The sequence below is a fragment of the Bubalus bubalis genome, chromosome 6, assembly GCF_019923935.1.
Source record: "Bubalus bubalis isolate 160015118507 breed Murrah chromosome 6, NDDB_SH_1, whole genome shotgun sequence".
Lineage (NCBI taxonomy): Eukaryota > Metazoa > Chordata > Mammalia > Artiodactyla > Bovidae > Bubalus > Bubalus bubalis.
This window is the reverse complement of record NC_059162.1, coordinates 67055860-67072799: the sequence shown is the minus strand read 5'-3', so window position 1 is coordinate 67072799 and position 16940 is coordinate 67055860. Positions and strand designations below refer to the sequence as shown.

The 16940-nt window shown below is 38.6% G+C and overlaps 1 protein-coding gene and 1 long non-coding RNA gene across 4 annotated transcripts in view; one reads left to right on the top strand and one right to left on the bottom strand.

Moving 5' to 3' along the window:
* Positions 1-16940, top strand: part of AK5 (adenylate kinase 5) — a 254392-nt gene that overhangs the window by 54514 nt on the left and 182938 nt on the right. For all 3 annotated transcript variants that reach the window (XM_044944833.2, XM_006068419.4, XM_006068418.4), the window contains exon 6: positions 835-1026. In XM_044944833.2, coding sequence (XP_044800768.2) covers positions 835-1026 — 192 coding nt within the window. The remainder of the gene's footprint in view (positions 1-834; positions 1027-16940) is intronic.
* Positions 12410-16940, bottom strand: part of LOC123334087 — a 40124-nt gene continuing 35593 nt past the window's right edge. The window contains exon 3 of the long non-coding RNA XR_006551853.2: positions 12410-12695. This is a non-coding gene — a long non-coding RNA (uncharacterized LOC123334087). The remainder of the gene's footprint in view (positions 12696-16940) is intronic.

Sequence of the window (16940 nt, the reverse complement as noted above, 5' to 3'; positions counted from 1 at the left end):
ACATAGAATCCTGAAAACCAAGAGATAGTAAATATGGCTAAAATTTGCTGTACACCTACCATGGATCAAGTTTGTGCTGTTTTTTTCACACAATATCTTATTTAATCTTTATAATAACTAAGGGAGGAAGTTCATATATCTCTTTTGACAGATGAAGACACAGAGGCTTAGCTAAGATAAGCCATATGCCCAGAGCTCAGCTGGTAAATCCTAGGGCAAAAACTAATTCAAGTTCCCCAGACTCCAGGGTTCCTTATGTAACCAGTGGTCTCCAGAGTACACAAGGGAAACCACTGTAATGTAGGAAGAAAATGCTAATATTACCATTATCATATCTTATTCTTTAAAAATTACATTTTTGTGTGTATTTTACAACATGCATACTATATTAGGGCAGCATGAGGCTCCCCTGATAGCTCAACAGTAAAGAATCTGCCCTCAGTGCAAGAGATGCAGGAGACATGGGTTCGATCCCTGGGTAAGGAAGATCCCCTAGAGGAGGAAATGGCAACCCACTCCAGTACTCTAGCTGAGAAAATCCCATAGACAGAGCAGCCTGGCAGGCTAAAGTCTGTCAGGTCGCCAAGAGTCAGACACCACTGAATGCCTGAGCACAAGCACATGAGCACATGTGTATCATATACTCATGCATAATTAATAAATTAATAAGTATATATTTATTGGGATACATGATCAAATAATTTATTAACATGAGGATACAGTAAAAAAAAATTGGAGATCATTTCTTTAAAGCACTGTGCAAAACTGCCTCTGCCCACACTCACACTGGTTGGTATGTTGAATGCCTATCTGCTTGTTTGACCCTCTCCACAGATCTGTACTCCTGACTTGGTGGTCTTCCTGGCTTGCGCCAATCAGAGACTCAAAGAAAGATTACTGAAGCGTGCAGAGCAACAGGGGCGACCTGATGACAATCTGAAAGCTACCCAAAGGAGACTAATGAACTTCAAGCAGAACGCTGCTCCATTGGTTAAATACTTCCAGGAAAAGGGGCTCATCATGACAGTAAGTTAAATATACTTTACTTGTCCATTTCAAGAACAGTCTTTCAGATTTCTAATTATCCTATGTCCTCATTTAGAAATCCTTTTATCTTAAAAAAAATACTCTTCTTAGGTGGAGATTCAGTGGAAAAAAAATTGGTAATCTTGACCTGACTTGCCTTTATTAAGGCATAACAATAAAAATGCTTTCACTTTAATTGATTTTACAAAAAAAAAAAAAAGATCAATTTCAACCTTGGCTAGAATTCTATGGCCCCCAAATTTTAAAGTATTTTAAAATAATCTTTTATCATTTTAAGCAATATTTGCCCAGTTTCTCAACTCTTCAGTCTTTGAAAACCTAATAAAACTGATCAACTTAAAAATAGAATTTATATGTTAAACTTAAACTGTAAGTTAAACTTTATCATTGTGCACCACATAAATAAGATTCTGATGGCCCCCTAAAAAAGCGTTTGACTTGTCATAGAGAAGTGATATTGTCTGAAAATGGAAGGCATTGGTCTTTCTGCTCCATTGATACAATACAAATATTAATTTTTTCATAGTTTGTTTTGTGATTAATGATAATGAATGTGCCAAAGAAGGATGAAGCTGAACCACTAGTTTGTACAGTTATTAGAATACAAGGAAGTGGAGGTAAAGGCTCAGCTAAATGTATGATCCCCGCAACATCAGAGATTCAAGTATGGAATAGAGGAGACAGAGGAGCATTGGCCCGCTGAGGCGCTTTTCAAAAGACACTAAAACCAGTGCAGCTCCAGGGTTCTCCATGGAGGAAGCAGATCTCGGCAGCACCCTCTCCTCAGCTCTTAGTTCTTTCTCATGGGACCAAAGATTCTTGACTGCTGGAGTTACAAGCCCCTGTGAAGAATCTGATGAAAGTGACATACTCTCAATACAATAAAATGCACATAAGGTGTTTTTCATAAACTTTAGGTAAATCTACTGAAGCTCATCCACAGAGTTTCTATGACCTAACAATTACTGTGCAAAAAAAAATCTCTTCATTAGCCTAAAATGCCCCCAGGTTGAAAGAGACAGTCATGACATTTGAATAATAATCCCTTTGCAGTCTTTTTAGCACTATAAAGAAATATTTTTTAGAATTTGCCCTTTGAGTCAAAGTTGTCATGTCAGAGAATTATAAATCTGATCTGAAAATTGTTCACAATGCCAGAGTTCATTTTATGATTTAAAAGAGATTTTGAGTGATATGAAAGAATCAAGAAAATCAGAGTGGATGTTTCTCTGGCTCTTTTGTATTGAGGTTGTTGCTTGCTTCTCCTGCAAATTACCAATGCTGATTTCTGCGCTATGTCATAAAAATAGAAATTTACCCTGTAGACCAAACCCCAACAGCAAGCTGCAGAGCCAGAGTTTTAATTGATATTTGCAAGGCTTAAAGGTATTACCGGAATGTCTCTGATTACTCCCTGCTTGTCACGTTCGTCATCACAATCAGAGGAGATTTCCCAAATGAATGCAGAGTGGGGATTGTTAATTTACTAATATTTTGCATGGAGGTGAAATGCCATTGCCTCTAATTGAGGGAGTCAGTAACAATGTGGATGACAGCCTGTAACCTCCCTGCTAAACCCGGATTAGCTTTAAGATAAACGCCTCTAATTACTGGGAGAAGACTTGCATTGGAAAGTCACCTTTTGAAAATCGGTGAACACAAACACAGGCTAAGCTCTGGGAAACATAACAGAAAATTTTACTTCGACAGAGGAGCGAGTGCTGCATCCTGATGCATGTGTCCCCCTTCAGAACCCAGATACAGTTTGCTTTTGGAATTAAAATGTACGTTTCTGCTTTTAAAGATAAGTTAAATAATTTAAATGGTCATCCTGATTAATCAAATGCATATTAAGACTTTAATAAAAATCTGGGAGGTAATAGATTAAATCCAAATATTTCCTTTTCTCTATAGTTTTTCTTTCCTTTACTTCTACCTTCCCCTCCTAATTGATTCATTTATTTATTCAGTAAATATTTATTGAGAATCAGTAGGTGCCAGACTCTCTGTTAGGTGCGAGTGGTGCAAAGCTAAATAGGCAAAAGTTAAGGAACTTTATTTTATTTTCTGACATATTTCAAACTCCTAGTACTATGCCTCTCTGGTACATAGTATGTTGTCAGCAGATGAACAGAGCTTGCAAGTCTATGGGGAATCAGATATTAAACAATGAGGTTTTAAAATTATTTATCTATTTATTAATTTTTATTATTTTTGGCTGCACTGGGTCTTCATTTCTGAGCAGGCTTTTCTCTAGTTGTGGCAAGCAGGGGTTACTCTCTAGTCGTGGTGCACGCCTTTCTCATTGCGATGGCTTCTTTTGTTGTAGAGCACGGCTCCAGGTGCAAGGTCTCTATAGATGTGGCTTAGTTGTTCCGAGTTATGTGGGATCTTCCCAGACCAGGGACTGAATCTATGTTCAATCTCTGATTTTAACCACTGGACCACCAGGGTTTATTAAGTGTGATGACTGTTGCATGGGAGAATGTACAGAATGCCCTACAGAAATTCCTTGTAGTAAGTAGAGCAAACTCTCCCCATCCATGAGTAGGATTCATCAATGATCTTGTGTGAGCTTTGTAAAAACCACAGAGGCCATGTACCTCTCAGTACAGGTGAGAAACTTTATCTTGGTGCCTCTGTTCCTTAGGGTTTTAGAGTCTGAAACCCTTCACTTGAAATCTCAGCTCCACTGCCATCTAATAAATTCATGGTGCTTCAGGACTCGGTCTCTATGTCTAACTTAGAGATGCTGTTATCTGGCACATAATATTGTAGGGGTGAAACGAGAGAATGCATGTAGCAGTGGTTCGGATGTACCATGTAACCGTATTGCCTGGTCCAGACTCCTGCTGTGTCACGGGCCGCCTGTGTGACCTCATGACCTCATGAAGGTTATTTACCTTCTCTGTGACTCAGTTGCCTGATGCATAGAATGGTTATAATCATCATTATACCCACCTCTGTAATTTTGAGAGGTAAATGGGTATCAAGTACTTAGAACAGTACCAGAAATGTTGCAAGTGAAATAGAAGTGATTGAAATTACTTTGTAATTTTCACATTTCCTCTTTTTTCTTCCTTTCACCTCTAATGCCCAATTTTCAAAACTCCAGTTACTTACTACTAACAAATCTGTGCTCTTGGAGGGTACTCCGTTACCTATTCTCCCATAGATAGATTACTGAATAGTGAAAGTGAATGTCACTCAGTCATGTCCAACTCTTTTCGACCCCATGTAAAATACAGTCCATGGAACTCTCCAGGAATACTGGAATGGGTAGCCTTTCCCTTCTCCAGGGATCTTCCCAACCCTGGGATCAAATCCAGGTCTCCTGCACTGCAGGCAGATTCTTTACCAGCTGAGCCACAAGGGAAGCTCAGATAGATTACTGAAGAAATCCAAAGTGAAAAATTTAGATTTAAAACTTTTCACCGAATTCTTTTTTCTTTAAAACTGTTGTGTGCATGCTAAGTCACTTCAGTCATATCCAACTCTTTGTGACCCTATGGATTGTAGCCCGCCGGGTTCCTTTGTCCATGGGATTTTCCAGGCAAGAATACTGGAGTGGGTTGCCATGCCCTCCTCCAGGGGAGCTTCCCGACCCAAGGATCAAGCCTGTGTCTCCCGTAGCTCCTGCACTGCAGGCAGATTCTTTACCACTGAGCCACCAGGGAAGCCTAAAACTGTCTGTTAACCAGCTACAAAGTTGTCCTAGTGTTTTCTTTGACTTCTTTATCATCTGTGTAATCAAGCTGTATGATGGCTGTGTCTGAATATGGTAGTTAAATTATAACAGGTGTCAACCCATTCTTTTTTCTTTTTCACTAAAACATTAACTGTGTTGGTTGGCAGATTTGACTAAAGGACAAATCCAGCCTGACTGAGGAGAAAACCTAATTGAAATAGCCGGGAAAACAAGCTATTGCCTGAATGATGTATCTTACTGACAGTTCCCATCACATGGACTGCTTCATTTTTATTCTTTTATAATACTTTTCTTATACAGTTATCTGTGCAAGTATGAATTAAACGATAGCAAATCACAGGGCTAATATGTTAGGGACTTCATAGAACCTTTTCAGACAAACGTGTGTGGTTTTTTAACTTACAATAGGTTGTATGTAGTAGCTCACCATGTCTTTTACAGGTTTTTGCTCCTAATTAAAGATTAGGATGCTGCAAGACCCCAAAGTTTGTCAGAAGTTCTTCTTCAAAGCTGTCTCATGACATTTTGGAGCACTTAGATTGTAGCCCACCAGGTTCCTCTGTTCATGGGATTTTCCAGGCAAGAATACTGGAGCAGGTTGCCATTTCCTACTCCAGTGTATATTCCCTTCTCAGGGATCAAATCTGTGTCTTTTATGTCTTCTGCACTGGCAGGTGGGTTCTTTACTACTATGACATCTAGGAAGCCCTAATGCAGCTGTACAAAAGCTTCAATAATATGTCTGTTTAGTGATAATTTTTTATCTTAGTTTTATTTAAAAAGCTTAAAAAACTAGTTCTTGTTTTAGTCATCTTCATAAGTTAGAACCCATTTGAAAGAAATAATTTTAGTTTAAAAAGGTCAACTCTTTGGAAGCTTAATGAACTCTAAAAAATACCTAAGGTTTTGTGGGGTTTTGTTTTTTTTTTTTTTAGAAAAAGGTCTTTTAAAATGCTTGAAAATTAATAGGGTTAGATGTAGTGTTTATGTTATTGGTTTCCAAAATGCATGTATCACTGGATATTCCACTCAGCTGGAACATCATTCAACTTGTCAGGGAAACGGTTGCACACTCGTGTGCATTGACACTTGTGTGCACTGAACAAATGCTATCTAATATGGGTGACCATCAGTAAAAGTCCAAATTTAGTTTTAGTCTGTTAAGTAAACTGATGGCCATTTTTTTCTTCTGGACTTTTTTATAGTAGGAAGCAAGAGAAACCACTAAAAATGAGAAGTAAGCTATAGTCATAGGATATATGAAGAGGCCTACTAACTAACACTCTGATTAACTGGCTGGATCTCTTCAGGCAGGAAAGGCATAGAGTGAAAGATGTTAGAAGAGGTTTATTTCTTGTTCGCCAACATCAATTTTCCTAGGGAAGCAGACAAGGGACTAATTATAAACTATCTTAGGATATAACAAGGTCACATAGGCCAATGATTCCATAATTTCAGTACTTAACAGATCAGAAAAAAATTTAATGGACTAAGATAAAGTTGGTTTTTTTTAAGACTTTAATATTTTAGGACACTTTTAGTTAGTCCCTCAGTCATGACCCCATGGACTGTAGCCAGCCACGCTCTTCTGTCCATGGAATTCTCTAATATTGGAGTGGGTTGCCATTCCCTTCTTCGGGGGATCTTCTTAACCCAGGAATTGAACCTGTATTTCTCACACTGCAGATTCTTTACCATCTGAACCACCAGGGAAGCACAAGAACCCTTTTTGGTCAACAGCAAAATTGAGAAGAGGATACAGGGACTTCGTGTATACCCCCTAAGACAACACTTGCACAGTCTCCCCAGTTATTAATATTCCTCACTAGAGTGTTGCGTTTGTTATAATTAATGAACCTACATTGATGCATCATAATCACTCAAAGCTCATATTTTACCTTAAAGTTCGCACTTGGTGTTATACATTCTATGGTATTGGACAAATGTATAGTGCCAGTGGTAACTCAGTTGGTAAAGAATCTGCCTGCAATGTAGGAGATCCCAGTTCGATTCCTGGGTCAGGAAGATCCGTTGGAGAAGAGATAGGCTACCCGCTACAGTATTCTTGGGCTTCCCTAGTGGCTCAGCTGGTAAAGAATGCACCTGCAATGCGGTAGACCTGGATTCCATCCCTGGGTTGGGAAGATCCCCTGGAGAAGGGAAGTGTTACCCACTCCAGTATTCTGGCCTGGAGAATTTCATGGACTGTATGTATAGTCCATGGGGTTGCAAAGAGTAAAACACGACTGAGTGACTTTCACTTTAATAGTGCCTTGTATCCATCATTACAATATCTTACAGAGTATTTTCACTGCCCTTAGCTATCTCTGTGCTCTGTTTATTCAACCCTCACCCATCTCCATCCTCCTAACCTGGCTCCTGGCAACCACTGATCTTTTTACTATTTCTCAAGTTTTACCTTTTCCAGAAGGTCATGAAGTTGAATATCATGTAGTATGTAGCCTTTTCAGATTGGTTTCTTTCACTTAGTAATATGCATTTTAGTTTCCTCCATGTCATGTCCAGGCTTGATAGCTCATTTCTGTTGAGCACATCCATTGTCTGAATATACCACAGTTTATCTGTTCATTCATCTGCACTTGGTTACTTCCAAATTTCAGCATTTATTAAAAAAAAAAAAAAAGCTGCTATACGTATCCATGGGCCAGTATTTGTGTGGACATAAGTTTTCAGTTCATTTTGATAGCTACCAGGGAGCATGACTGCTGGTAAGAGTATGAGTAGTTTTATAAGAAACCACCGAAGTGTCTCCCAAATTGGCTGCACCATTTTGCATTCTCACCTGAGAACGCTCTCTGAGACGGGAGTTCTTATTGCTCCACATCCTTACCAGCATTCCGTGTTGTCAGTGTTCCAGGTTTTGGCCATTTTACTAGGTCTGTAGTAGTATCTTGTTGTTTCAATTTGTATTTCCCAAATTGACTTTTAAAAAAATTTTTCTAAGTGAGGGCATTAGAAAGGGGGAAAAAATCTATTAATATCATTGTTTGAAAGGGATATTTTTAGCACACAAAAATTTAGTAATGACAAAACTGATGAAGTCACTAAAATGGATCTATTTGGCTATAAGAAAAATTCTCAACATTTGTCTTATTTTTCTCATTTTGTTGTAGATTAGGGAACACTTCATCATAAACTGGCATCAGTGCTGGGGAACCCCTGGCTTCGAGAGCACATCCTTGTCAACATCACACTATTAGTGATTCACCAGACATTGTCCCTGAATCCCCAGATAACCCTTTTGGCACTACATTTGCTTAATTTACACCATATGACTTCCTTCAAATTTTACCACTGAAACTATGTAATTCCAGTCTCACCAGGCACTCCTAGCCAGAGGCAAAATAAACAGGAATAGTACAAGTTAATTTAAACAGAACTGCTGAATAATTCGGAGAAAGCAATGGCACCCCACTCCAGTACTCTTGCCTGGAAAATCCCATGGATGGAGGAGCCTGGTAGGCTGCAGTCCATGGGGTCGCAAAGAGTTGGACACGACTGAGCGACTTCACTTTCACTTTTCACTTTCATGCATTGAAGAAGGAAATGGCAACCCACTCCAGTGTTCTTGCCTGGAGAATCCCAGGGATAGGGGAGCCTGGTGGGCTGCCATCTATGGGGTCGCACAGAGTCGGACATGACTGAAACGACTTAGCAGCAGCAGCAACAGCTGAATATTTATTAATTAACTTCACTTTTCATAGGAATCAATGCTAACATTTAAAATACAAATACACTTATCTCTAGACTTAATGCACAGCCATTGGTTAATTATCACCATCTCCATTAGCATCACTGCACCGGGTAGTAAGAAAGAAATCCCAACAGCAAAAACTCTCAGCAGATTCAGCAACCCACCTATACATAAAAAAGGCTGTGGAAATACCCAGTACCCATTTATTCAAACAAATCCATTCTCCTAAAATTACTAGGAGGAAAATTCTGTGATTGCATCTTAATGCATGAGGTTGATAAATTTGTACCATGTAACATAGTGAAGCTATATTTCCTTTACATACCATCACTGATTGTATGTTGTCTAAACATTCATTATGTAACCAAAGCCCTCACTGATTCCTCTTTGGTGGATTTAGTAAGACAGAAAATAGTCAGGGAGAAGTTTTCAAAGGTTGATAAATAGGAAAGGCTACTGGGGTTTTCTGTAAGGTACTTGGGTAATGTTGGTGTATATGCATACCCAGATATATGGCCCTCTGAATTGTTTTAAATTCAAAATATTTTTAAATCAAGTAGACAGTACCTTGTGGCATGAAACCTGATACTGATATACCTTCAGTGTGAAGTACCCCTAAGAAACATGAGAAATATCCATTTTTGACTTGACTTAAGGGCAGCTTATAAGGAATCACTCTCTCTGGGCAACTGGCACTTATCAAACTGTACTGTGTGTAAAGCTGGCAAGACAGTGCTGTCCTAGAAAAGGTACCATGGCCTACTTTGGGAGGGTACCATCTCTGTGGGTTAGTTAGTGGGACCAGTTTAACTTACCTGTTAATGCAGATCTTTGTAACCCTGGCTTTAAAACATCCAGAACTAAATTCACTAAATGAATCTGATTACTTTCATAACTTTCGTTATTGTGGGCTCTAAAAACTAAAATACAATTATGATACCATTTCATTCTCAGATTTTTTGTATAGAAAGGAAGATTAAAGCACTGAGAAAGAGCTATTTCCCCACAAAGTAGCAAAGTAACATCCACACTTCTGGGGCAAATTATGCTGGTTCCTAAACAGCATCAAAACAAAAGGGAGAACAAGCAGATACCATATTTATATCTAATTCTGTCGTTCTGTCTCAGTAACAAGCAAGCATCCTAACAAAACTTTTCCACACCCAAAGCTCACTCAGTATCAGACCTATTCACACGCCACTGGCAGAGAGCAAACCAATGACTCAGAGAATGCAGTTCCTTTCAAAGTGGGAAATTGATGCTGATTAAATGGTGAACCTATTGTCAGGGCCTGAAGAGAAGAGCTCTCACACCCACAAATGTGATACTCTCATGGTGATGTTTCATACAGATGTCTACAGGAAAACGAGGAGGAACTTAAAGAAGGAACATGGCGCCTGCCCCAAAGGGATACATGATATTTTTCTGCTGATTTTATTATTACAAATACTCATGAAATAGAGTCCAAAAAGCTCTACATATGACTCTTTAATCACCTTAAGTATAAACTAGGGTTTTCACATAATAACCATGAAATAAGTAGTGGGGATAAAATCAAGATAATATTCAAGCAAATACATTTGGAAAATTCACATTAAGAAAATCCCTGTTCCAAGAACTGTTATTGACAAGTCTACCTAAGACTATTTTAGTTTAAGGCCTGGCGGCTGCCTTCTACAATGATTCGTCTTTATAATTTTTTAATTGAAGTAAAGCAGATTGGTAGATAGTTGGTAGTTGAATGTCATGTCATACTAAGAGCTTCCTGGACACTGTTTAGCCCTCCAGTTCCTGACAAGAAAATATATACATACACACACTTTGAGATGGTCACTTCTCCAGGAGACACTCTGTGATCAGAACAATAATTTTGACAATGGTGTCAGGGAACATTCCACACTTCCAGAATTAAGTCTTAATTTATTTCAATATGTTATACTGAGAGTTATAGGGAACATGAATAAGAAAATATTTTCGGTAAAGTTTTGGATTAAATATGTTTTGGACAAAACTGGAATTGATCAATGTTTTTAAATAGAGATAGTGCTATAGTTAAACTGAAAATGAAAGTGAAAATGTTAGTCTCTCAGTCATGTCCAACTCTTTGCAACACCATAGACTGTAGCCTGCCAGGCTCTTCTGTCCATGGAATTCTCCAGGCAAGAATACTGAAGTGGGTATCCATTCCCTTCTCCAGGAGATTTTCCTGACTCAGGGATCGAATGCATATCTCCTGCGTTGCAGGCTGATTCTTTACCATCTGAGCCACCAGGGAAGCCCCCATAGTTATATTAAGTGAACAAAAAAAAATAGAAGAGGCATTTAAGACTTGCCAGTGAGGAAAATACAAAAATATATTATAAGTAGATGGTAACTTAAAAAGTAGCAAACAACTTATAAGTATTTAATATGTGCTTGGTACTATTCAAAGTGCTTCACATATGGTAAATCATTAATCCTCACCAATCTCCATGAGGCTGATATTACTATTATGTTTATTTTATAAATGAGAAAACTGAAGTACACCAAAATGTAGCTAGCCCAGGATCCAATAAGAGCATCAGAGCCTCAACCCAGACCCAGAGCACTGACCCCAGAGGCAGCACTTGTGATTGCAATATTGTCCCTTCATTAAAACATGACACTTATGCACTCTGGATCCTGAAGAGAAAGCCCATTACTGCTTTATCCAGGCATTTATCATTTGATAAGCACTCTGTTCAATAGTAATCTCTTCATTTATGTTTCTCAGAAAAGAATAAATCAGAAAATGTATTCTGTTGGTGCATTACACTTAGAGGTTTTTCAAAAAGTGATCTCACTAGATAACAGATGTAAAATGATTAAGATAATTCATAAAATTGATTAATCTGCACTCACATTACAAGAAGAACATTTTAGGGGCAATGGCCAATTATTGGGCCTTGTATTTTTGTTTATCGACACTATCCATCATCTTCTGACCTTGCTCAGTTCTGCAATCAAATGGAAAGCCATGGCTGAAGTTCTGCTTCAGGCAAAACTCTATCCTTATCTACTCTGAGTTTTACAATTCATCTTCCCTGTTATGACAGTCCTTTTATAGTCATCCATTCAAACAGTTTTATCCAGAGCCAGTTCCATGTCAAGGACAAGGCAATGGCACCCCACTCCAGTACTTTTGCCTGGAAAATCCCATGGATGAAGGAGCCTGGTAGGCTGCAGTCCATGGGGTCGCGAAGAGTCGGACATGACTGAGCTAGTGAGGATTAGGAAGGGGGACAGAGGCACTGAGATCAATATAACAAAGGTCCGAAAGTGCTCAGTTAAGGAGGAAGGGGTGAGCTTTCAAGGCTCTGAGCGAGGGAACAACATAGTTAAAATTATAAGCCAGGAGCTGTGTGTAAATCATTAAATGGAGAAAGCATTTTGAAAGAATTTGACAAGGGCCTGAGCTGAGATGATGACTGGGGGTGCCACAAGGTTTTACTTCTCCACGGGGCAACCATCTGGACCTACAGCTGTCCAGACCTACTGAAAACCTGGGAGTAACCAAAACAGTGCTTGTGGAAGAATAGCACTCAAAAATCACCTGCAAGAGATGTAATATACATTTTACCAATTTAACCATTTTGATTTCCTATTTGGACATCATTCTTGGCAAAATTGAATAGAAAGGGGATGGGAAAAGGAGAGTAATGTAGTAAGGACAATGATTAGCCAAACCATTGTAAGATAATATTAAAATCCAAGCAAAGAGACAGCAGAGTCCATTGAATTACCAAGTATTCTTTCCACAAATAGTTGTTTCAAAATAACTCATTGAGTAAATAAATGAATGAATTTAGTAAAAAAAAAAAAAAATATATATATATATATAGATAGATAGATAGATAGATAGATTTGGAACACTTTATTTTCATGGCAGAGAGCACTATACATTTTACAGATGTGACCCCATGAGTCCATTAAACCACCACACTGTAGTCAGTTACCATCGAAAATAAAAGTTTGTACCTGTTAGGGATGCTTTTATTTCAAATAATAGAATAGTTGAATAGCTATGGCTTAAACAAGCAGATTTATTTGACTTGTGTAAAAATAAGTACAGAGATGGATGATCTAAGCCATGTATAGTGACTTAATGGTGTCATCGGAGGAACCATGCTCCATCTTTTTGTTCCACCCTCTTTGATGTGTTTCTTCATTGTAAGAAAATGGCTGCTGCTGCTCTAGTCATCAAATCTAGAATTCCAAATAGGACAAAGGGGTTAGGGCAAAAGCCCGGGATAATATCTAGTATCCTTCTCTAGGAAAGCAAGAGCTTCCCCAAAAATTCCCCCTCCCTCTCTCATTGACTCCCACTTTAGTCTCATTTGTCCTAACTCTTTTCCTTTGGGTCACATGATTTCACCTGTCTACAAGAGAAATGAATTATTTCACTTCTCAGCCTCTTATGTAGAGAAAAGAAAATGAATTATTTCACTTCTCAGCCTCTTATGTAGAGAAAAGCAAAGGAAAAGAGGACAAATGTTAGATGAACCAACAATAACCACTACAAAGTTGTTGTTGTTGTTTTTAATTCCATTTCTTGGTTTAAAAAGATATTGAGAAATATGTTTGCTAGGAATTCTTTCCAAAATGGGCAAAGTAGAAAGTGTCTGTGCTTAATAATAGCTACTTTTCAGTAAGTACTTCTACTATTCAGGACATTTATCCACTTTATATCTAAGTCTAATAACAGACTTTAAAGTTTAATGAAGGAAACAGGTTCAGAGAGGTTCAGGAACGCACTGGAGCTGAGGTTTTAAATAGACCTTGTCTCACAGAGTCCGTTCAGTTAATAACAAGGGATTGAGCTAAGAAAAGGGTTAGCCTCCCTCTCAAAACAGTCAGAAAAGATATTGATAAAGCCACAGTAATGGGAACCACAAGAGGTTGACTGAGAAATCTCATTCTAGGAGAAATGGAGAAGGACTACCATACTAGATCAAGCAAGTGCTGTGCCAGCCCTTTACCTCTTTTACCTCTCCTAATCTTTACCTGTTTTAATCACTCAACACCATAAGATAGGTATTTAAATTATTTAAAGTGCCTTAGATGTGCCAGGTGTTATCCCTAAATTTTAACCTCATTTCAGGTAAGGACAAGAGCCTGCTGTTCTTTATTAGATAAACTCTAAATTGTACAAGGTGCTCTGCTCTGCATCTGCCCTTGCTCTGAAGGAGCTCAGGTGGAGAAGGCAGGAGAAGGGATAGATGAGTAGCCGCAATGCATCTGACCATTATGATGATGGAAGGTTGCACAGAGGGCTGCAAGGTAGAATAAATTACTTCTCCGTTCTCCATGATTACCCCTGTGGGACTGAATGAACTCACAACACCCTGGGATAATCTATGGAGGTTACTCCACGAATTCAAGGAAATAATCAGACCTTTGGAATTACTAAAAGTCCTTGTCATTACCAAGTTCAATATTGGAAATGGACATAGATGGACAGAAAAGACTGAATGAAGAGCTGAACAGCCAGGGAAGGAGTGGGGAAATAAAAGAAATTTTATATTAACCATTCTAATTTCTCGCTGATTGCCCCCTCCCTAATTTTGGAATTTAATTGCATAAAGTATAAAATAAACTTATAAGTAGACTTGTTCATCAGTTTCTTTTTGGGCAATTCTTTTGAGACTTCTAGTTAATAGGAGGTACTCAAATATTAATGAAGACACTGGTTTTTGGTCTTCTGATATTCTGTGAAAGTTGAAAGTGTTAGTCACTCAGTTGTGTCTGACTCTTTGTGGCCCCGTGGACTGTAGCCTCCCAGGCCCCTATGGTCATGAAATTCTCCAGGCAAGAATACTGGAGTGGGTAGCCATTCCCTTCTCCAGGGGATCTTCCTGACCCAGAGATCGAATACAGGTCTCCTGCACTGCAGGCAGATTCTTTACCATCTGAGCCACCAGGGATGTCCTTCAGATATTCTATATGAAGTCCTTTATATTCTATATGAAGTAGCAAAACAACCCTGAATTTAAAAGGATGTCTGTAGAAAAGAAGCCTGGGTATATGTAAGTTGTAGCCTGATCCTTTATTATTCTCTTCAGTGACCAAATTAGCAGGGACTGTAATGGCACCCCACTCCAGTACTCTTTCCTGGAAAATCCCATGGACGGAGGAGCCTCGTAGGCTGCAGGCCATGGGGTCGCTAAGAGTCGGACATGACTGAGCAACTTCACTTTCACTTTTCACTTTCATACTTTGGAGAAGGAAATGGCAACCCACTCCAGTGTTCTTGCCTGGAGAATCCCAGGGATGGGGGAGCCTCTTGGGCTTCCGTCTATGGGGTCACACAGAGTCGGACACGACTGGAGCGACTTAGCAGCAGCAGCAGCAGTACAGCCAGAGCAGTACCAGATACACAGAGGGTGCTTTACAATATTTATTGAACTAATGCATTAATTTATGAGTTGTGTTGAATGAATTAGTTCTAATAAGTTCAGTGTGAACAAGACCTTGTTTAGACTTCTTCCATTTGGATTGGATTAGTAGTTTTTCAGTAGTGTTTTAAAGTGAGGCTTTCAAAAATTCATGCTTTCCTCTGTGGTCTGGCCTCTAACCATCGCCAATTCACTGGTTATTTGAAAATGTCAGCAACCTTGAGAGATTTCTCAGAAAATACCAAGGAGTATTGCTTCAATTTCTACACTTGCTGTCAAACTCAGGATCAAGGAAGAGAAAAATAAACGCTGGATTTTTTTTTTAAAGAGTCTTGTTTCTTCCCTGAAAATTTAGTTTGAACGTATCAAGACTGTTGTGAAATATAACTTTTTCTTCTATCCTGAAACTTCTGCTTAAAAATCTCAGTGCAGACACCACCTTCAGTTGATACATACTTGATAGTGTTTATTTTTAGTGTTTCTACCACAGCTTTAGAGTTCATATGTTCATGATAAATTCATTCCTACAGAAGTCCCAAAAGATGACATGATCCCTTACAACTGAATTCAGTAGGATTTTCCAACTAAACCCTTTCTGTCTCAGAAGATCTCAGTGCAGTCCTCCTGGCTATGTTAGCAGTGTCAGATAGCTGCAGCTTTCTTCTGATTGCCTTTCCATTTCATCAATTCCATCTGAATTCCTAAAACACTGAAATTTGTTATTAACAATATCAAGTAATTAATTCCCTAAAATTGCATGAATAGACAGTTCTGTCATGGCACTGCTCTACTCCATTTTCTGTGAAGTGATAGCTCTACTTTAAAATTGGAAGAGAAGAGAAAAATATAGGAAACTTCAGTTGGCTCAGATTATTGTCTCTCACTTGTAGTTGCTCACAGACTGCATTCTCTTGAGCTGGGGGCTGTTGCCCAAGCTCTTCCCTCTCCCTGCAGTCCTGCTCAGCTCCGCCTCTCTGCCTTGACCTGGCTGGACTGTCACTCTTGAGATGGCTTCCTCGGGGAAACCACTCTTTCTGGGTCAGATGCCCCCATGACCTCCCCAACACCATGTTTGATCTCTATCATGACTTTTATTACACTATTTTATAATTCTACTTCTTTATCATTCTAGTATTTTTCAACTATAATTCTGTCTTTACAGTTTCACTGTCTCCTTTCTTCTTTATCTTTTTACTCTTGTCTTCAATAGTTTATTTCTAGCGCCTAAGTTGGAGTCCCTAAGTCCATGTATGGGAGGAGAGAAAGCAAAAACAAAGCCAGAAAATATCTTTCAGCTTGAAAACTTTTTTTCACATCTTGCAGTTAATCCTATGTTATATCTTTCAAGAATTCTGCAAGAATTCCCTGGAGGTCCTGTGGTTCGGACTCTGCTCTCACTGCCAGGGGCCTGGGTTCAACCCCTGGTCAGGGAACTAAAATCCCACGAGCCATGTGGCCAACAAAAAAAATGAAAAGATTTCTAGTCTTTATGATGCCTGAAGTATGCTTTGTTTTTCTTTTAAGTGTTAAGTCTCTTGATTCAAAATTTAGCTTTTAAATTGCACATCAGATTTTCATTTTTTGTTATTCCACACTCTAATAAGGTAAATTAGAATTCTTCAACTAATGCAAATTTCAGAAAGAATATGCAATGTATGAAGCGAAAGTTCCATGATGGAAAGTATTTTGAGTGATTTCTTTACCACTAATATCCCAAATTCCTAGAACACTATCTGGCATGCAGTAGATGCTCAATATTTACTGACTGAAGCATAGTTTTATTTACTTATTTATTTTTATTTCTTTGGCTCTTTAAAATCTATTTATTTTAATTAGAGGCTAATTACTTTACAATATTGTATTGGTTTTGCCATACATCAACATGAATCCGCCTGAAGCATAGTTTTAAGCCAATACCCTAATCACATCCTAGACAGGAGACATAAAGAGAAAAAATAAACATGGCTAGCCAAGTGAAAGTAGCAGCATTTATCAAAGGAGGAAAACAAGGACAGTGATTAAAAACTCAGGGGCAACCCAATGATGGTTGTAGAGC